This window comes from Coregonus clupeaformis, chromosome 9 (genome assembly GCF_020615455.1).
Source record: "Coregonus clupeaformis isolate EN_2021a chromosome 9, ASM2061545v1, whole genome shotgun sequence".
NCBI classification, from domain to species: domain Eukaryota; kingdom Metazoa; phylum Chordata; class Actinopteri; order Salmoniformes; family Salmonidae; genus Coregonus; species Coregonus clupeaformis.
The window spans coordinates 14560947-14587751 of NC_059200.1; the positions used below are offsets into that span (position 1 = coordinate 14560947).

Below are 26805 nucleotides of genomic sequence, written 5' to 3' on the forward strand. Positions count from 1 at the left end.
TTGAGAAACTTTTGTTATTGACAAAATACTTATTTTCCACCACAATTTGCAAATAAATTCATTAAAAGTCCTACAATGTGATTTTCTGGAGAAAAAAATTCTCATTTTGTCTGTCATAGTTGACGTGTACCTATGATGAAAATTACAGGCCTCTCTCATCTTTTTAAGTGGGAGAACTTGCACAATTGGTGGCTGACTAAATACTTTTTTCCCCACTGTAGAGTTCAGACCATACTGCCTCCTCTCAGGCTCTCTCCCCCCAGGGGTAAAGATACATATGGGTCTTTCTATAAACTAGGGTACCATATGGGTCTTTCTATAAACTAGGGTACCATATGGGTCTTTCTATAAACTAGGGTACCATATGGGTCTTTCTATAAACTAGGGTACCATATGGGTCTTTCTATAAACTAGGGTACCATATGGGTCTTTCTATAAACTAGGGTACCATATGGGTCTTTCTATAAACTAGGGTACCATATGGGTCTTTCTATAAACTAGGGTACCATATGGGTCTTTCTATAAACTAGGGTACCATATGGGTCTTTCTATAAACTAGGGTACCATATGGGTCTTTCTATAAACTAGGGTACCATATGGGTCTTTCTATAAACTAGGGTACCATATGGGTCTTTCTATAAACTAGGGTACCATATGGGTCTTTCTATAAACTAGGGTACCATATGGGTCTTTCTATAAACTAGGGTACCACTGAGGGTTTCTTCCACTGGACAACTTGTTCCAGCTGTTGATAGGTCAACAATAGGGGGGTCATAGCAATATTAAATCAAATTCACGAGTTGATTTAAAACCTGTTTAACCCTTTTATCATGTTTGGTGTCTTGACGGATTTGTCCAAAATCATGTGACATAAAACATTACTTTTCTGTCCTTCCATTTATGGCAGTGCAGGTTGTCGTTATATTATATCATACTGTAAGTCCATATATGATTAGGTTTAGAAGTCCCCATATATGATTAGGTTTATAAGTCCCATATATGATTAGGTTTATAAGTCCCATATATGATTAGGTTTATAAGTCCCATATATGATTAGGTTTATAAGTCCCCATATATGATTAGGTTTATAAGTCCCCATATATGATTAGGTTTATAAGTCCCCATATATGATTAGGTTTATAAGTCCCATATATGATTAGGTTTATAAGTCCCCATATATGATTAGGTTTATAAGTCCCCATATATGATTAGGTTTATAAGTCCCCATATATGATTAGGTTTATAAGTCCCCATATATGATTAGGTTTATAAGTCCCCATATATGATTAGGTTTATAAGTCCCCATATATGATTAGGTTTATAAGTCCCCATATATGATTAGGTTTATAAGTCCCCATATATGATTAGGTTTATAAGTCCCCATATATGATTAGGTTTAGAAGTCCCCATATATGATTAGGTTTAGAAGTCCCCATATATGATTAGGTTTATAAGTCCCCATATATGATTAGATTTATAAGTCCCCATATATGATTAGGTTTATAAGTCCCCATATATGATTAGGTTTATAAGTCCCCATATATGATTAGGTTTATAAGTCCCCATATATGATTAGGTTTATAAGTCCCCATATATGATTAGGTTTATAAGTCCCCATATATGATTAGGTTTATAAGTCCCCATATATGATTAGGTTTATAAGTCCCCATATATGATTAGGTTTATAAGTCCCCATATATGATTAGGTTTATAAGTCCCCATATGAGATTAGGTTTATAAGTCCCCATATATGATTAGGTTTATAAGTCCCCATATATGATTAGGTTTATAAGTCCCCATATATGATTAGGTTTATAAGTCCCCATATATGATTAGGTTTATAAGTCCCCATATATGATTAGGTTTATAAGTCCCATATATGATTAGGTTTATTTCCCAGGATACTCATGAAAGAAGAGACTTTGGGAACATATTTAAAACAACTTACCTAGAAAAATTCATTCAAGCAGTGAACCTGATGACTGTTGAAAAGTGTGTATAAACAACTAAAATGTTGGTGGTTTAAGTAGCTAGTACGATGGTTCAAATGTACATTTACATTTTAGTCATTTAGCAGACGCTCTTATCCAGAGCGACTTACAGTTGGTGAGTGCATACATTTTCACACCGAGACTGCATTCATTACTCAGGGAGATATCAAGACCCCAGTTTCTTTACACTGAATTATACATCACCACCACGTGCAGACAGAAACAAGCCAGACTCAGCCTACTAGTAACGAGGTTAGCACCGGCCTATATATACTGTGGTTAGCACCGGCCTATATATACTGTGGTTAGCACCGGCCTATATATACTGTGGTTAGCACCGGCCTATATATACTGTGGTTAGCACCGGCCTATATATACTGTGGTTAGCACCGGCCTATATATACTGTGGTTAGCACCGGCCTATATATACAATGTGGTTAGCACCGGCCTATATATACTGTGGTTAGCACCGGCCTATATATACTGAGGTTAGCACCGGCCTATAGATACTGTGGTTAGCACCGGCCTATATATACTGTGGTTAGCACCGGCCTATATATACTGTGGTTAGCACCGGCCTATATATACTGTGGTTAGCACCGGCCTATATATACTGTGGTTAGCACCGGCCACCCTATATATACTGAGGTTAGCACCGGCCTATAGATACTGTGGTTAGCACCGGCCTATATATACTGTGGTTAGCACCGGCCTATATATACTGTGGTTAGCACCGGCCTATATATACTGTGGTTAGCACCGGCCTATATATACTGTGGTTAGCACCGGCCTATATATACTGTGGTTAGCACCGGCCTATATATACTGTGGTTAGCACCGGGCCATAGATACTGTGGTTGGCACCGGCCTATATATACTGTGGTTAGCACTGGGCCATAGATACTGTGGTTAGCACCGGCCTATATATACTGTGGTTAGCACTGGGCCATAGATACTGTGGTTAGCACCGGCCTATATATACGATACTGTGGTTAGCACTGGGCCATAGATACTGTGGTTAGCACTGGGCCATAGATACTGTGGTTAGCACTGGGCCATAGATACTGTGGTTAGCACTGGGCCATAGATACTGTGGTTAGCACTGTCTGGGCCATAGATACTGTGGTTAGCACTGAGCCATAGATACTGTGGTTAGCACTGGGCCATAGATACTGTGGTTAGCACTGGGCCATAGATATATCTATCCTCCTCAGAGCGGCTGTATGCGGTCCTTGGCAGCAGCCCAGAGGATTTCAGGTTTCCCTCTTCGTTGGGATGTGATGAGAGCAGAGCACTCTGGGAAGGACGGTTAGATGGTCATATCAGAACCGCTCCATCATCACGTCGACAAAAGAGCTCACTAGCAGTCCAAATAACATTTCTAACCTTCCCAGGTCGCCTCGGGCGGGCTCTCTGTGCGGCGGGCGTCCTCGAGAGCGGGGCTCATAAGGCATCCTCCTCTTGTGTCGCATTTTATGAATAACTTGATACAAGTCAATGCTCTCGTCCTGGGGGAACAGCATGCACAGCTGCATCCCACACCCTGGCTCGATCTCCTGCAGGGCCGGAAGAGGACGGGAGAGAGGGGGGCAGATTAGTAGATCAACCCATAGAATATCTGTGAATCAAACTAAGTTAGTGTGAATAGTTTAGAGTGAATAGTTAGTTAGTCTTACCTATTTACTTTAACTAACTATTCACTTTAGGGACATTAACGGTTAACCGTTAATTGGTTAGCCGCCGGTCAATCTATAGGGTCATTTGCATGAGAGTGAATAGTTAGCGAGAAAAGGATGGATAGTATTTTCTCTTTATTGGATAGATAGTGCTTTCAGAAAGTATTCATACCCCTTGACTTATTCCACATTTTGTCGTGTTATCTTGTAATGAATAATGTGGAAATTGAGCAAGTTGAGGAGACTAAACTGCTTGGAGTAACCCTGGATTGTAAACTGTCATGGTCAAAACATATTAATACAACAGTAGCTAAGATGGGGAGAAGTCTGTCCATAATAAAGTGCTGCTCTACCTTCTTAACAACACTATCAGCAAGGCAGGTCCTACAGGCCCTAGTTTTGTCACTCCTGGACTACTGTTCAGTAGTGTGGTCAGGTGCCACAAAGAGGGACTTAGGAAAATTACAATTGGCTCAGCACAGGGCAGCACGGCTGGTCCTTGGATGTACACAGAGCGCTAACAATAATAATATGCATGTCAATCTCTCCTGGCTCAAAGTGGAGGAGAGATTGACTTCATCACTACTTGTATTTGTGAGAGGTATTGACATGTTGAATGCACCAAGCTGTCTGTTTGAACTACTGGCACACAGCTCGGACTCCCATGCATACCCCACAAGACATGCCACCAGAGGTCTCTTCTTTTTGGTGCTTTGAAGACAACTGGGAACTCGGCAAGAGAGTGCAAAGCTGTCATCAATGCAAAGGGTGGCTATTTGAAGAATCTCAAATATAAAATATATTATGATTTGTTTAACACTTTTTTGGTTACTACATGATTCCGTATGTGTTATTTTATAGTTTTGATGTCTTCACTATTATTCTACAATGTAAAAATTTTTACTAATAAAGAAAAACCCTTGAATGAGTAGGTCTGTCCAAACTTTTGACTGGTAGTGTACGTTTCAAGCAGACCACCATAGCCCGTGCCCAAGAACACTAAGGTAACCTGCCTAAATGACTACTGACCCGTAGCACTCACGTCTGTATCCATGAAGTGCTTTGAAAGGCTGGTCATGGCTCACATCAACTCCTTCATCCCAGAATCCCTAGACCCACTCCAATTTGCATACCGCCCCAACAGATCCACAGATGACGCAATCTCTATTGCACTCCACACTGCCCTTTCCCACCTGGACAAGAGGAACACCTACGTGAGAATGCTATTCATTGACTACAGCTCAGCGTTCAACACCATAGTGCCCTCAAAGCTCATCACCAAGCTAAGGACCCTGAGACCAAACACCTCCATCTGCAACTGGATCCTGGACTTCGACGGGCCGCCCCCAGGTGGTAAGGGTAGGTAACAACACATCCGCCACGCTGATCCTCAACACGGGGGCCCCTCAGGGGTGCGTGCTTAGTCCCCTCCTGTACTCCCTGTTCACCCATGGCTGCATGGCCAGGCACGACTCCAACACCATCATTAAGTTTGCTGACGACATAACAGTGGTAGGCCTGATCACCGACAACGATGAGACAGCCTATAGGGAGGAGGTCAGAGACCTGGCCGTGTGGTGCCAGGACAACAACCTCTCCCTCAACGTGATCAAGACAAAGGAGATGATCGTGGACTACAGGAAAAGGAGGGCCGAGCACGCCCCCAGCCACATCGACGGGGCTCTAGTGGAGCGGGTCAAGAGCTTCCAGTTCCTTGGTGTCCACATCACCAACAAACTATCATGGTCCAAACACACCAAGACAGTCGTGAAGAGGGCATGACAACGCCCATTTCTCCACAGGAGACTGAAAAGCATGGGTCCTCAGATCCTCAAAAAGTTCTACAGCTGCACCATCGAGAGCATCCTGACTGGTGGCAACTGCTCGGCCTCCGACCGCAAGGCACTATAGAGGGTAGTGCGTACGGCCCAGCACCTCACTGGGGCCAAGCTTCCTGCCATCCAGGACCTCTATACCAGGCTGTGTCAGAGGAAGGCCCTAAAAATTGCCAGACTCCATCCACCCTAGTCATAGACTGTTCAAGCAGTACCGGAGCGCCAAGTCTAGGTCCAAAAGACTTAACAGCTTCTACCCCCAAGCCATTTTTTTTACGCTGCCGCTACTTGCTGTTTATTATCTATGCATAGTCACTTTACCCCTACCTACATGTACATATTACCTCAATTACCTTGACTAACCTGTACCCCCGTACATTGACTCGGTACCGGTACCCCCCCCCTGTATATAGCCTCGTTATTGTTATTTTATTGTTGCTCTTTTATTTTTTACTTTAGTTTATTTAGTAAATATTTACTTAACTCTATTTTCTTAAAACTGCATTGTTGGTTAAGGGCTTGTAAGTAATCATTTCACACCTGTTGTATTCGGCGCATGTGACAAATACAATTTGATTTGAGTGTGTGGTTTCATAGCGTAGCGTTGGAATGATTAAAGTGCAACGGTCAAGTGCAGCCTTTTCCACCAATCACCTGGTTGAATTTAATCTATTGGATTAGAATAATTTTTATTGAGATTTTTAAGGTTAACCACATTACAATGATTGAGATAAAGACTATATATATATATATATATATATATCTATATATATATATATATATATATATATATATATATATATATATATATATATATACACACACATACACAACTTTCTTTCAGGACTTTGGAAATTCTCCCGAGACCCCATTTTCATATCAGGCGACAACACATGGCGACCCCCTAGTTTGGAAACCGCGGTAACTGAGGTGGTGTTGACTGGGTGGGACTGTGACAGCGTGATGCAATAGACAGCCAAGTGGTAAAATGAATGTTGTTCTAAAGAAAGAACAAAGCTTCACAACCAAAATGACTACTACTGGGTCTACTATCAAACCGGTTATTTTTGGTATACAACTTCTCACATAACACACATTACCGTTGTTGATGAAGCCGTCTGTGTCATCAGGGCAGTAATTTGGGTCAGCAGGTACGGGGCGGCAGGTAGCTTAGTGGTTAAGAGCGTTGTGCCAGTAACCTTAAGGTCGCTGGTTCTAATCGCCGAGCCGACTAGGTGAAAAATCTGTCGATGTGCCCTTGAGCAAGGCACTTAACCCTAATTGCTCCTGTAAGTCGCTCTGGATAAGAGCGTCTGCTAAATGACAAAAAAAATGTAAAATGTAAAATGTAAATGTAAGACAATTCTAGGTCATCACTAGTTACCACGGCCACAAAGTCAAAATGCCTATTGCTACAATTCCTCTCCTGTTTGCTGTGATCTGGTCTCCACTTCTTTCTTCAACTCCGAGCCAAATGTCAGAGGAATTGTGGACCAATATGCAATGTATTGAGAGATATTTTGTCGTATGCATTTTTTTTAGATGATATCTAGCAAACTATTTTAGTTTACATTTACATTTTAGTCATTTAGCAGACGCTCTTATCCAGAGCGACTTACAGTTAGTGAATACATATATATATTTTTTATACTGGCCCCCGTGGGAATCTAACCCACAACCCTGGCGTTGCAAACGCCATGCTCTATCAACTGAGCTACATCCCTGCCGGCCATTCCCTCCCCTACCCTGGACGACGCTGGGCCAATTGTGCGCCGCCCATGAGTCTCCCGGCCGCGGCCGGCTGCGACAGAGCCTGGATTCGAACCAGGATCTCTAGTGGCACAGCTAGCACTGCGATGCAGCGCCTTAGACCACTGCGCCACTCAGGAGTTTACAACTCGCTCATAGCATTGTGAATGTATGTGACTGTTTTTAACCACAGCTAATAAAATATCATTTCATGAGAGCTGCATCTGTGCATCCTGGTTTTAATGTTGACACAACACCAGAGTCGGTCTACCATCTTTGACATCGCTGGTCCTGCCATGCATGCTAGGCTAGCTAGCATCCTCTTTGATAACTGGTATACCTTGTTAGTTAACTTAGCTAGGTCATCAAAACAGTATTTTTTTTGCTATTTCTGCACGATCACACTTATTACACCTCCCTGTCACCACCGGTCATCCAGCTAGCCACGTAGCCAGCAGGGTTGCATCGGTTTCCATTGGACTATACTAGAGCGTGCTAGCTACCTAGCTAATACTAGCATCGCTAGCATGCCAACGTTAGCTAGCTAGCTAATGACCATACACCAGTCTCGGGTCTGCAAAATCAAGCAAACGGTACTAAACTTTGTTTTGACATTGTAGTGGCCATTGCCATTTTGGTTCTTTGTTTTTTGCTTAGTGACATTGTGAATATTATATTTTTGTATTTTAACTCTGATTTAACTAGCTATGCATCTAATCCGGTTTCGGCATGAGAAAATGAGTGAAGTCCCAAATTCCTATGAGAAACTGTGAGAATTTGCTCACTCACAGATACAGAGCCTCAGAAATAAAAGATTTGGTCAAGAAGCCGATGATAAGTGCCTTATTGCAAACAGGATGCAATTTTGGAATATTTTTTATTCTGTTTTATTTTCACTCTGTAATTTAGGTTAGTATTGTGGAGTAACTACAATGTTGTTGATCCATCCTCAGTTTTCTCCTATCACAGCCATTTAACTCTGTAACTGTTTTAAAGTCACAATTGGCCTCATGGTGAAATCCCTGAGTGGTTTCCTTCCTCTCCAGCAACTGAGTTAGGAAGGAGGCCTGTATCTTTGTAGTGACTGAGTGTATTGATACACCATCCAAAGTGTAATTAATAACTTCACCATGGTCAAAGGGATATTCAATGTCTCCTTTTTTATTTTTTATTTATTATCTACCAATAGGAGCCCTCCTTTGCGAGGCATTGGAAAACCTCCCTGGTCTTTGTGGTTGAATCTGTGTTTGAAATTCACTGCTTGACTGAGGGACCTTACAGATTAATTATATGTGTGGGGTACAGAGATGAGGTAGTCATTCAAAAATCATGTTAAACACTATTATTGCACACAGAGTGAGTCCATGCATCTTATTATGTGACTTGTATTATGTGAATTTTCTAAAAACATAATTCCACTTAGACATTATGGGGTAGTGTGTGTGTAGGCCCCATTATAAATTCAAGCTTTAACACATCAAAATGTGGAAAAAGTCAAGGGGTGTGAATACTTTCTGAAGGCACTGTATAAAGAGGTGAATTAGAGGAGACAGATAGATACAGCTATATATACATGTGACAAATTAGTGGATTCGGCCATTTCAGCCACACCCGTTGCTGACAGGTGTATAAAATCGAGCACACAGCCATGCAATCTCCATAGACAAACACTGGCCTTACTGAAGAGCTCAGTGACTTTCAATGTGGCACCATCATAGGATGTCACCTTTCCAACAAGTCAGTTCGTCAAATTTCTGCCCCGCTAGAGCTGCCCCGGTCAACTGTAAGTGCTGTTATTGTGAAGTGGAAACGTCTAGGAGCAACAACGGCTCAGCCGCAAAGTGGTAGGCCACACAAGCTCACAGAACAGGACCGCCGAGTGCTGTTCGTCGGGAGGTTCATGAAATGGGTTTCCATGGCCGAGCAGCCGCACACAAGCCTAAGATCACCATGCGCAATGCCAAGCGTCGGCTGGGGTGGTGTAAAGCTCGCCGCCATTGGACTCTTGAGCAGTGGAAACGCGTTCTCTGGAGTGATGAATCACGCTTCACCATCTGGCAGTCCGACAGACGAATCTGGGTTTGGCGGACGCCAGGAGAATGCTACCTGTCCGAATGCCAACTGTAAAGTTTGGTGGAGGAGGAATAATTGTCTAGGGCTGTTTTTCATGGTTTGGGCTAAACCTAATCTTAACACTACAGCATACATTGACATTCTGTGCTTCCAACTTTGTGGCAACAGTTTGGGGAAGGCCTTTTCCTGTTTCAGCATGACAACGCCCCCGTAAACAAAGCGAGGTCCATACAGAAATGGTTTGTCGAGATCGGTGTGGAAGAACTTGACTGGCCTGCACAGAGCCCTTACATCAACCCCATCAAACACCTTTGAAATAAATTTGAACGCCGACTGCGAGCCAGGCCTAATCGCCCAACATCAGTGCCCGACCTCAATAATGCTCTTGTGACTGAATGGGAGCAAGTCCCCGCAGCAATGTTCCAACATCTAGTGGAAAGCCTTCCCAGAAGAGTGGAGGCTGTTATAGCAGCAAAGGGGGACCAACTCCATATTATTGCCCATGATTTTGGAATGAGATGTTCGACAAGCAGGTGCCACATACTTTTGGTCATGTGGTGTAGATAGAGGTGAATTAGACGAGGAGACAGATGTGGGGACAAACAGACTGGAAGGTTACAGGGCAGGTTGTGAACCGATTTCCAGGGGGCCAATGCGTGGTCCGGAGTCCGCAGCACTACAACAGGACCCGACTCTGGCACATGGATAGAATTTATAAATCGAGAATGTTCACCTGTCCATCCCGGCCGATCTTTACAGGCTTGCGTTCATTCCATGGGTTGGAGAGGTGAGCCGTTTTAGTGAATGGCAACTCCCGTCTGAAAATAAAATGGTTTAGAGCTTTAATTTAAACAAGGTCATGGATGCAGAAGTCTTAAAAACAGGTCTGAGATGACAAAACACTAAGGGGCGGTTTCCCAGATAGAGATTTACCCCAGTCCTTGACTAAAAAGCTCTTTTATATGGAGATTATCCATTGAGTTTGCATTTTAGTCTAGGACTAGGTTTATATCTGTGTCCGGGGAAATCGTCCCGTAATTAATCTGTCTGAATTTCCATTTATATTCTAGCCACCACATTATAAAGACATAGCTTAGGCCTTACCTGCAGATCCAGTCGATCCTGAACACCCCACCCAGCATCTTGGCGTTCATCCCAGCAGGCAGGACCCAGTGGATGGGAGACCCTCCATGATGGGACTCAGAGGACAGCCTGGCAAAACCTGGAGGAGGACACACTCATTTTTATTAACCTTATTTCAGGACTGTCGTCTCGCGCTCTTGAGTTAAAAAGGGCGATCAACATTTACACAACACTGAAAGAAAGGCAACTCCAGTCCTGGGGGAGCTTTGACACTTCTGGTGGAGTTGAATACATATACAGCGGGGAGAACAAGTATTTGATACACTGCCGACTTTGCAGGTTTTCCTACTTACAAAGCATGTAGAGGTCTGTAATTTTTATCATAGGTACCCTTCAACTGTGAGAGACGGAATCTAAAACAAAAATCCAGAAAAACACATTGTATGATTTTTAAGTAATTAATTTGCATTTTATTGCATGACATAAGTATTTGATACATCAGAAAAGCAGAACTTAATATTTGGTACAGAAACCTTTGTTTGCAATTACAGAGATCATACGTTTCCTGTAGGTCTTGACCAGGTTTGCACACACTGCAGCAGGGATTTTGGCCCACTCCTCCATACAGACCTCCAGATCCTTCAGGTTTCGGGGCTGTCGCTGGGCAATACAGACTTTCAGCTCCCTCCAAAGATTTTCTATTGGGTTCAGGTCTGGAGACTGGCTAGGCCACTCCAGGACCTTGAGATGCTTCTTACGGAGCCACTCCTTAGTTGCCCTGGCTGTGTGTTTCGGGTCATTGTCATGCTGGAAGACCCAGCCACGACCCATCTTCAATGCTCTTACTGAGGGAAGGAGGTTGTTGGCCAAGATCTCACGATACATGGCCCCATCCATCCGCCCCTCAATACGGTGCAGTCGTCCTGTCCCCTTTGCAGAAAAGCATCCCCAAAGAATGATGTTTCCACCTCCATGCTTCACGGTTGGGATGGTGTTCTTGGGGTTGTACTCATCCTTCTTCTTCCTCCAAACACAGCGAGTGGAGTTTAGACCAAAAAGCTCTATTTTTGTCTCATCAGACCACATGACCTTCTCCCATTCGTCCTCTGGATCATCCAGATGGTCATTGGCAAACTTCAGACAGCCTGGACATGCGCTGGCTTGAGCAGGGGGACCTTGCGTGTGCTGCAGGATTTTAATCCATGACGGCGTAGTGTGTTACTAATGGTTTTCTTTGAGACTGTGGTCCCAGCTCTCTTCAGGTCATTGACCAGGTCCTGCCGTGTAGTTCTGGGCTGATCCCTCACCTTCCTCATGATCATTGATGCCCCACGAGGTGAGATCTTGCATGGAGCCCCAGACCGAGGGTGATTGACCGTCATCTTGAACTTCTTCCATTTTCTAATAATTGCACCAACAGTTGTTGCCTTCTCACCAAGCTGCTTGCCTATTGTCCTGTAGCCCATCCCAGCCTGGTACAGGTCTACAATTTTATCCCTGATGTCCTTACACAGCTCTCTGGTCTTGGCCATTGTGGAGAGGTTGGAGTCTGTTTGATTGAGTGTGTGGACAGGTGTCTTTTATACAGGTAACGAGTTCAAACAGGTGCAGTTAATACAGGTAATGAGTGGAGAACAGGAGGGCTTATTAAAGAAAAACTAACAGGTCTGTGAGAGCCGGAATTCTTACTGGTTGGTAGGTGATCAAATACTTATGTCACGCAATAAAATGCAAATGAATTACTTAAAAATCATACAATGTGATTTTCTGGATTTTTGTTTTAGATTCCGTCTCTCACAGTTGAAGTGTACCTATGATAAAAATTACAGACCTCTACATGCTTTGTAAGTAGGAAAACCTGCAAAATCGGCAGTGTATCAAATACTTGTTCTCCCCACTGTCTATGGGGCTATTAAGTTAACCACAGGAATAGCAGCCTAATAGCTATCGCTCTGTATTGACCTTGGAACTTGCCACTCTCCTTGACTGAGAAGACCAGGACGACGCTGCGAGCGGAATGGAAGGCAGCGTTCAGCTTCTTCTCATTAACGGGCAGAGTGGACCACACCCCCTGGAAATAACGCAGTCAACATTACACTGTTTTGCTTGTGTTCATCGTCGGGAAACATTTTTCATACAAACTTTTGTTTGTATGTAAAGGCATTTACATTTTAGTCATTTATCCAGAGCGACTTACAGGAGCAATTAGGGTTAAGTGCCTTGCTCAAGGGCACATCGACAGATTTTTCACCTAGTCGGCTCGGGGATTAGAACCAGCGACCTTTTCGGTTACTGGCACAACGCTCTTAACCACTAAGCTACCTGCCGTAACCAGTGTTTTGTACAGTCTTCTTAAGAGACTATGGTTGTGTCCCAAATAGCACCCTATTCACTATGTAGTGCACTACTTTTAACCATGGCACTAGTTTTGGTCAGAGCCCTATGGGTCCTGGTCAAAAGTAGTGCACTACATAGGGAATAGGGTGCCATGTGCGACACAGCTTCTGAGTTCAAGTGATACTGTGAAATTCTGCCATACAAGCCCTTGTTCTACTTCCCCCAGTGTCAGATGAACTTGTGGATAGCATTTTTTGAATGTCTCTGTGTGCCGTATAACGGAAGTCAGTGGTAGTTTCGCGAGCCAATGCTAACTAGCGTTAGTATGACTTATAAATGACTGGAAGTCTACAGATACGGTAGCATCGCTAACTTCCTTTATACGGCACGCAGAGACATGAAAAAATGGTATCCACAAGTTCATCTGACACTGGGGGAAGTAGAACAAAAGGTATATGTATGCCAGAATTTCAAAGCATCCCTTTAACTCAGAAACTAAATGCCAGAATGTCGCAGTATCCCTTTAAGATGAAGGAGTGCACCTTAGCCTTGGCCAGGGAGACGTTCTCATGGTTGTTGCTCTTGATCAGGAAGAAGCGGGCGTCTCGTAGGACGTACTTCAGCTTGCTGGTCTGGTCCTTGCGAACGGCGCGGACAGACGACGACAGCTTCTCACGCGTCTTCTCAGAACCTGGAGAACGCCACACCGTTTTCAAATGCATGCAAATAACTTATTCGTAGCACATGCCATGGCTGCAAAAAAAAACTCAGAACAAGAGCTAAATCTATACATTGATTCTTCAAGCAATGAAAGACATACACGGACAGGTGCAGCAAAGCAGACAGTGAGCTTTCAGGATATTACACCACAGATACGCATCGGTCCCCGGTTCAAATGTTTAAGATTCTAGTGCATCGGTCCGCGAGAGCCCAAACCGATCCAAAAGGGAGCATCGGTAAGTAAATCGATTCCAATGTTATGAACCGGGCGGTTGACTAAATGTTTTTCCCGCCTTATTCTGAAAATACCTCTAAATCTGTTGTGACTGAATTGTTGCGTACTCTCCTTCAGCCCATTAAAACCTTTTTCTGCATGTAACTGAGCATGACACCGATCCACAGTGTGGAAGACGACAGCTGATGGCGCCAACGAGAGGGAGACCTACCCGGTCCCTGTTCTAACATTGGTAGGCGACATCTGCATGGAAGAATCATAGGCTTTATTAATTGAGGCACAACCAATGTAATTTGCCGGGTCATTGTTACCAAATGTACTGTGGAAAATTAAGAGTTTTAGCAGCAGAGGTGTGTAGGCTACCGGAGTGGACACAACTCACATCTTGCTGATTGCACATCTTAACTGCTGATTGGGGCTTTTCCATTAAAACAGGTTTGTTTTAATTGGTAGTTCTGCTTTAAAACTGTCAGTGCATTTGATAACCAAATCAAAATATATTTTATATTTGAGATTCTTCAAATAGCCACTTTGTGTGTAACGCGATCATGGTATTACCACGACAGTGACCTAGGAGGGTGTAACGTGATCACGGTATTACCACAACAGTGGACTAGGAGGGTGTAACGTGATCACGGTATTACCACGACAGTGACCTAGGAGGGTGTAACGTGTGGGTGATTAAAAGAGAGTCTGACAACGATAGTGAAAGGAAAGAGAGTCTGACAACGATAGTGAAAGGAAAGAGAGTCTGACAACGATAGTGAAAGGAAAGAGAGTCTGACAACGATAGTGAAAGGAAAGAGAGTCTGACAACGATAGTGAAAGGAAAGAGAGTCCCAATAATCTCTTCTTCCTCCTGAAGTGTGCATTCGTTGACTGCTTCCTGTATAAACATTGAATTGGTGTAGGCATAAGCTAGACGGAATGTCCACCATTTTCTTATACCAGTAATGTCCTTCTTAATCCATGAAGGGAAGTGAACAAGTGCACACTTGGAAGGAGGGACAGATAAATCGGGACATGTTGTCCAGGTGTTTATTACCTGAGGCGTCAGACCCAGAGCCAGAGTGAACCGACTCCCCCTCAGAGAAGGACACCGACTCAGACTGGGAGTCGCTGGCTTCACTGCGAGTGTCGTAATCATTTGGCGCATTCCTGGCTCTGCGATCCCCTTGCTCCTGCTCATACTCTTCCTCCTCTTCTTCCTCCTCCTCCTCCTCATCTTCCTCTGGGTCATTCTCTCCGTCCTCCTCTTCCTCCATGTTGGAAGGGTTTCCCTCGGAGGACTCGGCCGTGCTGCCCGTCTCCTGGTCGGATGCCTCCTCTTCTGCCTCTTCCTTAGAGGAAGGGCTGACCATGCCAACGCTCTCCTCACTGGGACGCATCAGCTTCTAGACAACAGAACAGAAGGACATCAGTAACCGAACCCTCAGTCTCTACAGAACAGAAGGACATCAGTAACCGAACCCTCAGTCTCTACAGAACACAGAGGAAGGACATCAGTAACCGAACCCTCAGTCTCTACAGAACAGAAGGACATCAGTAACCTAACCCTCAGTCTCTACAGAACAGAAGGACATCAGTAACCTAACCCTCAGTCTCTACAGAATAGAAGGACATCAGTAACCGAACCCTCAGTCTCTACAGAACAGAAGGACATCAGTAACCGAACCCTCAGTCTCTACAGAACAGAAGGACATCAGTAACCGAACCCTCAGTCTCTACAGAACAGAAGGACATCAGTAACCGAACCCTCAGTCTCTACAGAACAGAAGGACATCAGTAACCGAACCCTCAGTCTCTACAGAACAGAAGGACATCAGTAACCGAACCCTCAGTCTCTACAGAACAGAAGGACATCAGTAACCGAACCCTCAGTCTCTACAGAACACAGAGGAAGGACTAGTGTTGCACGGTATATACACCGAAACTTCTGTACCGATACTAGAACATTAAAAACGGTTCGGTACTCAAATTGTTACTTTGGGTCAAATGTGTCTCACGTCGTCTACTGATGGGGATTAAGTCCGTTTATCAGCACAGCCGATGTCCCCTTAATACTAAGCGCCAGGCCTCTGTGCCTGCTACACTTAGCCAGTCCTGAGGAACTGAACTCACTGGCAGTCTGGGCTGCATCATGTTACCTCCCCACTCATACTGGCTCTAGTCTGTTCTGAAGAACTGAACTCACTGGGAGGCTGGTCTGCATCACCACTCATGCTGCACAGAAGTTAACACATTTGAATAATGCAACACGACATGTAGAAATGCTGAAACTGTTAATTACTGTTTGCAAAACAAAAATGTTAATTACAGGCTACAACACTATGAAATGCAAGAAGATGGTCCTCTGTAGCTCAGCTGGTAGAGCACGGCGCTTGTAACGCCAGGGTAGTGGGTTCGATCCCCGGGACCACCTATACGTAAAAAAAATAAAAATAAAAATGTATGCACTCATGACTGTAAGTCGCTTTGGATAAAAGCGTCTGCTAAATGGCATATTATTATTATTATATTATTAAGATACCGGTAGCTTCCATCTTTGTAGGCTAACTTTCCTATAGGCCTATTTTAACACTGAAAAGGCATTTCTAAATTAAAAATATGTGACATTGTTACACACAAGGACATAGCATGACATTTCAAACTATTAATTTAATAAAAACAACAAACGTTTCAATGCAGCCTATAGTTTTTATGACGTGCACTCCATAAAAAGCCCGGTAGCTGACTGGTGGCCTTCACGTGCGTAGCCTGTTGGTTAGGTCGTCCAATCAAAGCGGCACCCGATGCTCAACGTGTAGCAAGTGGAGTGAGAGTTCACTAAAATGCAATGAAAGACGGAATAAGTAGACTGTTGTTTTATCTGAATGGGGTGGTGGAGAAGGCGTAGCATGTAGCCTCAATTAGCCTGGCTAGCTCCTCTAGGCTACTCCAGTCAAGATGGACACTTGTTATATGGGATGATGAATAACATTGTGGCCTGCTACATGCTAGCTAGTCTTAGCCGTACTGTCTGCTCGCTACCATCTCACACGCAGCGGCCCCCTCATCTGCAGCGAGAACACCAGCGTACCCTCCCTCGCGCAGTAGTGCTCAGGTTTTAAAAAAAACACATGTATATCCGGGGAATTTTTTTTTTATGATACTACTCGAATAGTGAAATTATTTTTAACCCCCGTCCCAAATGACACACTATTCCATATATAGTGCACTACCTTTGACCAGGGCCTCTACCTTTGACTCTGTTGTGCATATCCTAGTTGCATCCCAAATGGCCCATAGTGCTCTGGTCTAAAGTAGTGCACTACATAGGGAATAGGGTGTCATAGGGCACTGGGTCTAAAGTAGTGCACTACATAGGGAATAGGGTGCCACTTGGGATGTACGACATAGGGCTTCAGAGTTACACAACCAGGGTTGGGTAGGTTACTTTCTAAATGTAATCTGTTACAGTTATTAATTACCAGTCCAAAATTGTAATCAGTAACGTAACTTTTGAATTACCCGAACTCGTAATGTGAATACTTAATACTAATTGTAATTATTTTGCACTATAGCCTATTTATTGCCTTACCTCCATAACTTGCTACATTTGCACACACTGTATATATATTTTCTGTTGTATTTTTTGACTTTATGTTTTGTTTTCAAGTAGATTTAAGTCAAAACTGTAACTCGGTCTTCTTGGTAAGCAACGCTAGTGTAGATTTGACCTTGTTTTTTAAGATTATTGTCCTGCTGAAAGGTGAATTTGTCTCCCAGTGTCTGGTGGAAAGCAGACAACCAGGTTTACCTCTAGGATTTTGCCTGTGCTTGGCTCCATTCCGTTTTTTTTTTTTTTATCCTGCAAAACTCCCCAGTTCTATAAAGATTACAAGCATACCCATAACATGATGCAGCCACCACTATGCTTGCAAATATGGAGAGTGGAACTCAGTAATGTGTTGTATTGGATTTGCCCCAAACATAACTTTCTGTCCTGAATACAAAGTGTTAATTGCGTTGCCACATTTTTTTGCAGTATTACTGTAGTGCCTTGTTGGTTTGTGTTGCTTCCGTCCCTCTCCTCGTCCTGGGGCTCGAACCAGGGACCCTCTGAACACATCAACTGCCGCCTCCGGGAAAACTCCAGGGTTGGATGGCATACCAGTCGAGGTATACCAAACCTTTTTTGATATACTCAGAGGACCGTTATTAGCATGTTTTAACCACTCCTATGTAAATGGTATATTATCTGACACTCAAGAAGAAGGTCTGATTTCATTATTACTGAAACAGGATACAAGTGGGAAATATAAAGATCCAGTCCATTAAAAAAATTGGAGGCCCCTTACACGTCAGTGTGGCGATGCAAAAATTCTAGCAAAATGTATAGAATAAAAAAAGGTATTGTCAGACATTATTCATTCAAAATGTATATAATTTCTTACAACCAACAATAACTTTTGATCTGGCAGTTACCTCAATTCTGGCTTCATCTGCAATGGACTCTTTTTGTAATTCTGACCCAATTGTTGGGCTACCCAAGAGGAAACAACGGCGTCACAGAGGCAAGAGAGGATCCTGGCGAGTTTAAGGTGAAGGGAAAACCAGCCACCTCTTCCCGCCATTCTACTGGCCAATGTACAGTCACTTGATAATAAGATGGATGACCTCAGAGCACGGATTTGCTACCAACGGGACTCTGCTTTTCTGAAACATGGCTCTCGGACAATATACCCCCCCTCATGGCTATCCAACTCAATGGATTCCCCATTCACCGTGCAGACAGGACAGTGGAGTCAGGGAAATTGAGAAGGGGGACTTTGACTTTGACTTTTCATCAACAACTAGTGTGCTGACTCAAGCGTGGTGGAAGTGTCGACCCATTGTTCACTCGTCTTGGAATACCCAATGGTAAAATGCTGACCCTTCTACCTCGAGAGTTTTCAGCTGTTATCGTGACTGTTCTATATCTATATCTATATCTATATCTATATACACATACACACACACATTCCACCTCAGGACAAGAAATATAACAAGCTGGCACTTAATTAACTGTACGAGGCTATAAACAAGCAGGAAAACGTACCAGAGGCTGACTTCCTTGTTGCCGGTGATTTTAATTCTGCATCATTTTTTTTTTTTTTCAAGAACAGCGCCGGAAGAAGATGGCTGCCGTTTTACAGCCCTCTAACCAATTGTACTATTATGTGTGTTTTTCCGCGTTATTTGTAATTTATTTTGTACATAATGTTTCTGCCATCGTCTCTTATAACCAAAGAGAGCTTCTGGATATCAGGACAGCGATTACTCACCTCGCGTTGGACGAACACTTTTTCTTCAACGAGGCGTTCGCGAAGGATATTCTACAGACTCCCGACAAGGCCCAGATCCCCGTCATTCGCGTGAGGAAGAGACGGAGATATCGTGGACGCAGATCCGGGTGCCTTGTAAGGATCCGACGGCGAACGAGTAAACTGCCTCTCCCATCAATCCTATTAGCCAACGTTCAAGCTTTGGAGAATAAAATGGACGATTTAAGATTACGGTTATCCTACCAACGGGACATTAAAAACTGTAATATCTTATGTTTCACGGAGTCGTGGCTGAACGACGACAATGATAACATTCAGCTAGCAGGCTATACGCTACATCGGCAGGACAGAACGGCAGACTCGGGTAAGACGAGGGGTGGCGGTCTCTGTATATTTGTAAACAACAGCTGGTGCACAAAATCAAATACTAAGGAAGTCTCAAGGTTTTGCTCGCCTGAGGTAGAGTATCTTATGATAAGCTGTAGACCACACTATTTACCAAGAGAGTTTTCATCTATATTTTTCATAGCTGTCTATTTACCACCACAAACCAATGCTGGCATTAAGATTGCACTGAATGAGTTGTACAAGGCCATTAATCAACAGGAAAACGCTCATCCAGATGCAGCGCTCCTAGTAGCAGGGGACTTTAATGCAGGGAAACTTAAATCCGTTCTACCTAATTTCTACCAGCATGTTAAATGTGCAACCAGAGGGGAAAAACTCTAGACCACCTTTACTCCACACACAGAGACGCATACAAAGCTCTCCCTCGCCCTCCATTTGGCAAATCTGACCATAACTCTATCCTCCTGATTCCTGCTTATAAGCAAAAACTGAAGCAGGAAGCACCAGTGATTCGGCTAATAAAAAAGTGGTCAGATGACGCAGATGCTAAGCTACAGGACTGTTTTGCTAGCACAGACTGGAACATGTTCCGGGATTCTTCAGACAGCATTGAGGAGTACACCACATCAGTCACTGGCTTCATCAATAAGTGCATCGATGATGTCGTCCCCACAGTGACCGTACGTACATACCCCAACCAGAAGCCATGGATTACAGGAAACATCCGCACTGAGCTAAAGGGTAGAGCTGCCGCTTTCAAGGAACGGGACTCTAACCCGGACGCTTATAAGAAATCCCGCTATGACCTCCGACGAACCATCAAACAGGCAAAGAGTCAATACAGGTCTAAGATTGAATCATACTACACTGGCTCTGACACTCGTCGGATGTGGCAGGGCTTGAAAACTATTACAGACTACAAAGGGAAGCACAGCCGCGAGCTGCCCAGTGACACAAGCCTACCAGACGAGCTAAACCACTTCTATGCTCGCTTCGAGGCAAGCAACACTGAAGCATGCATGAGAGCACCAGCTGTTCCGGACGACTATGTGATCACGCTCTCCGTAGCCGATGTGAGTAACACTTTTAAGCAGGTCAACATTCACAAGGCCGCAGGGCCAGACGGATTACCAGGACGTGTACTCCGAGCATGTGCTGACCAACTGGCAAGTGTCTTCACTGACATTTTCAACATGTCCCTGACTGAGTCTGTAATACCAACATGTTTCAAGCAGACCACCATAGTCCCCGTGCCCAAGAACTCTAAGATAACCTGCCTAAATGACTACCGACCCGTGGCACTGACGTCTGTAGCCATGAAGTGCTTTGAAAGACTGGTCATGGCTCACATCAACAGCATAATCCCAGAAACCCTAGACCCACTCCAATTTGCATACCGCCCCAACAGATCCACAGATGATGCAATCTCTATCGCACTCCACACTGCCCTTTCCCACCTGGACAAGAGGAACACCTACGTGAGAATGCTATTCATTGACTACAGCTCAGCATTCAACACCATAGTGCCCTCAAAGCTCATCACTAAGCTAAGGATCCTGGGACTAAACACCTCCCTCTGCAACTGGATCCTGGACTTCCTGACGGGCCGCCCCAGGTGGTAAGGGTAGGTAACAACACATCTGCCACACTGATCCTCAACACGGGGGCCCCTCAGGGGTGCGTGCTCAGTCCCCCTCCTGTACTCTCTGTTCACCCATGACTGCATGGCCAGGCACGACTCCAACACCATCATTAAGTTTGCCGACGACACAACAGTGGTAGGCCTGATCACCGACAACGATGAGACAGCCTATAGGGAGGAGGTCAGAGATCTGGCCGTGTGGTGCCAGGACAACAACCTCTCCCTCAACGTGACCAAGACAAAGGAGATGATTGTGGACTACAGGAAAAAAAAAGAGGACTGAGCACGCCCCCATTCTCATCGACGGGGCTGTAGTGGAACAGGTTGAGAGCTTCAAGTTCCTTGGTGTCCACATCACCAACGAACTATCATGGTCCAAACACACCAAGACAGTCGTGAAGAGGGCACGACAAAGCCTATTCCCCCTCAGGAGACTAAAAAGATTTGGCATGGGTCCTCAGATCCTCAAAAAATTCTACAGCTGCACCATCGAGAGCATCCTGACTGGTTGCATCACCGCCTGGTATGGCAACTGCTTGGCCTCTGACCGCAAGGCACTACAGAGGGTAGTGCGTACGGCCCAGTACATCACAGGGGCAAAGCTCCCTGCCATCCAGGACCTCTATACCAGGCGGTGTCAGAGGAAGGCCCTCAAAATTGTCAAAGACTCCAGTCACCCTAGTCATAGACTGTTCTCTCTGCTACCGCCACGGCAAGCGGTACCGGAGTGCCAAGTCTAGGTCCAAAAGACTTCTCAACAGCTTCTACCCCCAAGCCATAAGACTCCTGAACAGCTAATCATGGCTACCCGGACTATTTGCACTGCCCCCCACCCCATACTTTTACGCTGCTGCTACTCTGTTAAGTATTTATGCATAGTCACTTTAACTCTACCCACATGTACATATTACCTCAACTACCTCAACTAGCCGGTGCCCCCGCACATTGACTATGCAACGGTACCCCCCTGTATATATAGCCTCCCTACTGTCACTTTATTCTATTGTATATATAGCCTCCCTACTGTCACTTTATTTTTACTTCTGCTCTTTTTTTCTCAACACTTTTTTGTTGTTGTTTTATTCTTACTTTTTTGTTTAAAATAAATGCACTGTTGGTTAAGGGCTGTAAGTAAGCATTTCACTGTAATGTCTGCACCTGTTGTATTCGGCGCATGTGACCAATAAAATTTGATTTGATTTGATTTGTTTTGATGCAGAATTTCTATCAACACGTCTCCTTCGCCACTAGGGGCGATAAAGTCCTAGACCACTGTTATTCTACCCACAAGCAAGCAAGCAAGCAAGCAAGCAAGCATACATACATAAAGTCCTAGACCACTGTTATTCTACCCGCAAGCAAGCAAGCAAGCACATACATACATACATACATACATACATACATACATACATACATACATACATACATACATACATACATACATACATACATACATACATACATACATACATACATACATACATACATTCATACATACATACATACATACATACATACATACATACATACATACATACATACATACATACATACATACATACATACATACATACATACATACATACATACATACATACATACATACATACATACATACATACATACATACATACATACATACATACATACATACATACATACATACATACATACATACATACATACATACATACATACATACATACATACATACATACATACATACATACATACATACATACATACATACATACATACATACATACATACATACATACATACATACATACATACATACATACATACATACATACATACATACATACATACATACATACATACATACATACATACATACATACATACATACATACATACATACATACATACATACATACATACATACATACATACATACATACATACATACATACATACATACATACATACATACATACATACATACATACATACATACATACATACATACATACATACATACATATACATACATACATACATACATACATACATACATACATACATACATACATACATACATACATACATACATACATACATACATACATACATACATACATACATACATACATACATACATACATACATACATACATACATACATACATACATACATACATACATACATACATACATACATACATACATACATACATACATACATACATACATACATACATACATACATACATACATACATACATACATACATACATACATACATACATACATACATACATACATACATACATACATACATACATACATACATACATACATACATACATACATACATACATACATACATACATACATACATACATACATACATACATACATACATACATACATACATACATACATACATACATACATACATACATACATACATACATACATACATACATACATACATACATACATACATACATACATACATACATACATACATACATACATACATACATACATACATACATACATACATACATACATACATACATACATACATACATACATACATACATACATACATACCATACATACATACATACATACATACATACATACATACATACATACATACATACATACATACATACATACATACATACATACATACATACATACATACATACATACATACATACATACATACATACATACATACATACATACATACATACATACATACATACATACATACATACATACATACATACATACATACATACATACATACATACATACATACATACATACATACATACATACATACATACATACATACATACATACATACATACATACATACATACATACATACATACATACATACATACATACATACATACATACATACATACATACATACATACATACATACATACACAGTTGAAGTCGGAAATGTACATACATATAGCCAAATACATTTAAACTTAGTTTTTCACAATTCCTGACATTGTGGTCCTCTGTAGCTCAGCTGGTAGAGCACGGCGCTTGTAACGCTAAGGTAGTGGGTTCGATCCCGGGACCACCCATACACAAAAAAAAAATAATTATGCACGCACGACTGTAAGTCGCTTTGGATAAAAGCGTCTGCTAAATGGCATATTATTATTATTATTATATTAATCCTAGTAATAAAAAAAATCCCTTTCTTAGGTCAGTTAGGATCACCACTTTATTTTAAGAATGTGAAATGTCAGAATAATAGTAGAGAGAATGATTTATTTCAGCTTTTATTTCTTTCATCACATTCCCAGTGGGTCAGAAGTTTACATACACTCAATTAGTATTTCGTAGCATTGCTTTTAAATTGTTTAACTTGGGTCAAACGTTTTGGGTAGCCTTCCACAAGCTTCCCACAATAAGTTGGGTGAATTTTGGCCCATTCCTCCTGACAGAGCTGGTGTAACTGAGTCAGGTTTGTAGGCCTCCTTGCTCGCACACACTTTTTCAGTTCTGCCCACAAATGTTCTATAGGATTGAGGTCAGGGCTTTGTGATGGCCACTCCAATACCTTGACTTTGTTGTCCTTAAGCCATTTTGCCACAACTTTGGAAGTATGCTTGGGGTCGTTGTCTATTTGGAAGACCCATTTGCGACCCAGCTTTAACTTCCTGACTGATGTCTTGAGATGTTGCTTCAATATATCCACATAATTTTCCTTCCTCATGATGCCATCAATTTTGTGAAGTTCACCAGTCCTTCCTGCAGCAAAGCACCCCCACAGCATGATACTGCCACCCCCGTGCTTCACGGTTGGGATGGTGTTCTTCGGCTTGCAAGCCACCCCTTTTTCCTCCAAACATAACGATGGTCATTATGGCCAAAAGGTTCTACTTTTGTTTCATCAGACCAGAGGACATTTGTCCAAAAAGTATGATCTTTGTCCCCATGTGCAGTTGCAAACCGTAGTCTGGCTTTTTTATGGCGGTTTTGGAGCAGTGGCTTCTTCCTTGCTGAGCGGCCATTCAGGTTTATGTCGATATAGGACTCGTTTTACTGTGAATATAGATACTTTTGTACCTGTTTCCTCCAGCATCTTCACAAGGTCCTTTGCTGTTGTTCTGGGATTGATTTGCACTTTTTGCACCAAAGTACGTTCATCTCTAGGAGACAGAACGCGTCTCCTTTCTGAGCGGTATGACGGCTGCGTGGTCCCATGATGTTTATACTTGCGTACTATTGTTTGTACAGATGAACGTGGTCCCTTCAGGCGTTTGGAAATTGCTCCCAAGGATGAACCAGACTTGTGGAGGTCTACCATTTTTTTCTGAGGTCTTGGCTGATTTCTTTTGATTTTCCCATGATGTCAAGCAAAGAGGCACTGAGTTTGAAGGTAGGCCTTGAAATACATCCACAGGTACACCTCCAATTGACTCAAATGATGTCAATTAGCCTATCAGAAGCTTCTAAAGCCATGACATAATTTTCTGGAATTTTCCAAGCTGTTTAAAGGCACAGTTAACTTAGTGTATGTAAACTTCAGACCCACTGGAATTGTAATACAGTGAATTATAAGTGAAATACTCTGTCTGTAAACAATTGTTGGAAAAATTACTTGTGTCATGCACTTGCCAAAACTATAGTCTGTTAACAAGAAATTTGTGGAGTGGCTGAAAAACATGTTTTAAGGTGTCTAAACTGATTGGAGTAACCCTGGATTGTAAACTTTCATGGTCAAAACCTATTGACACAACAGTAGCTAAGATGGGGAGAAGTCTGTCCATAATAAAGCGCTGCTCTACCTTCTTAACAGCACTATCAACAACGCAGGTCCTACAGGCCCTAGTTTTGTCGCACCTGGACTACTGTTCAGTTGTGTGGTCAGGTGCCACAAAAAAGGACTTAGGAAAATTGCAATTGGCTCAGAACAGGGCAGCACGGCTGGCCCATGGATGTACACAGAGAGCTAATATTAATAATATGCATGTCAATCTCTCCTGGCTCAAAGTGGAGGAGAGATTGACTTCATCACTACTTGTATTTATGAGAGGTATTAACATGTTGAATGCACCGAGCTGTCTGTTTAAACTACTGGCACACAGCTCAGACACCCATGCATACCCCACAAGACATGCCACCAGAGGTCTCTTCACAGTCCCCAAGTCCAGAACAGACTATGAGAGGCGCACAGTACTACATAGAGCCATGACTACATGGAACTCTATTCCACATCATAAAACATCAAAGAAAACACCTTATGGAACCGAGGGGACTGTGAAGCAACACAAACATAGACACAGACACATGCAGACACACACACACACACGATAACATACGCACTATACACATATGTACACATGATTTTGTACTGTAGATATGTGGTAGTGGAGTATGGGCCTGAGGGCACACAATGTGTTGTGAAATCTGTGAATGTATTGTACTAAAATTGTATGAACTGCCTTAATTTTGCTGGACCCCAGGAAGAGTAGCTGCTGACTTGGCAGCAGCTAATGGGGATCCTTAATAAATACAAATGGGGTGTGTGCTCAGTCACCTCCTGTACTCCCTGTTCACCCGCGACTGCGTGGCCGCGCATGACTCCAACACCATCAAGTTTGCTGACGACACAACAGTGGTAGGCCTGATCACCAACAACGATGAGACAGCCTACAGCAGCATTTCCCAAAACTCTGTCCTGGGGACCTCAAGGGGTGCACGTTTTGGTTTTTTGCCTTAGCACTACACAGCTGATTCAAATAAAAATCAACTAATCATCAAGCTTTGATTATTTGAAACGCTGGCCTACAGGGAGCTGG

At 42.9% G+C, this 26805-nt stretch overlaps 1 protein-coding gene across 1 annotated transcript in view; it reads right to left on the minus strand.

Annotated features, from left to right (window-relative positions):
- The window catches only part of LOC121573360 (YTH domain-containing protein 1-like), a 55341-nt gene that overhangs the window by 17865 nt on the left and 10671 nt on the right, over positions 1-26805 (minus strand). The window contains exons 4-9 of the mRNA XM_041885267.2: positions 14745-15093; positions 13287-13435; positions 12370-12478; positions 10429-10546; positions 10058-10142; positions 3378-3547 (exon numbers count right to left, since the gene is read on the minus strand). Of these exons, the coding sequence (XP_041741201.2) occupies positions 3378-3547; positions 10058-10142; positions 10429-10546; positions 12370-12478; positions 13287-13435; positions 14745-15093 (980 nt within the window). The remainder of the gene's footprint in view (positions 1-3377; positions 3548-10057; positions 10143-10428; positions 10547-12369; positions 12479-13286; positions 13436-14744; positions 15094-26805) is intronic.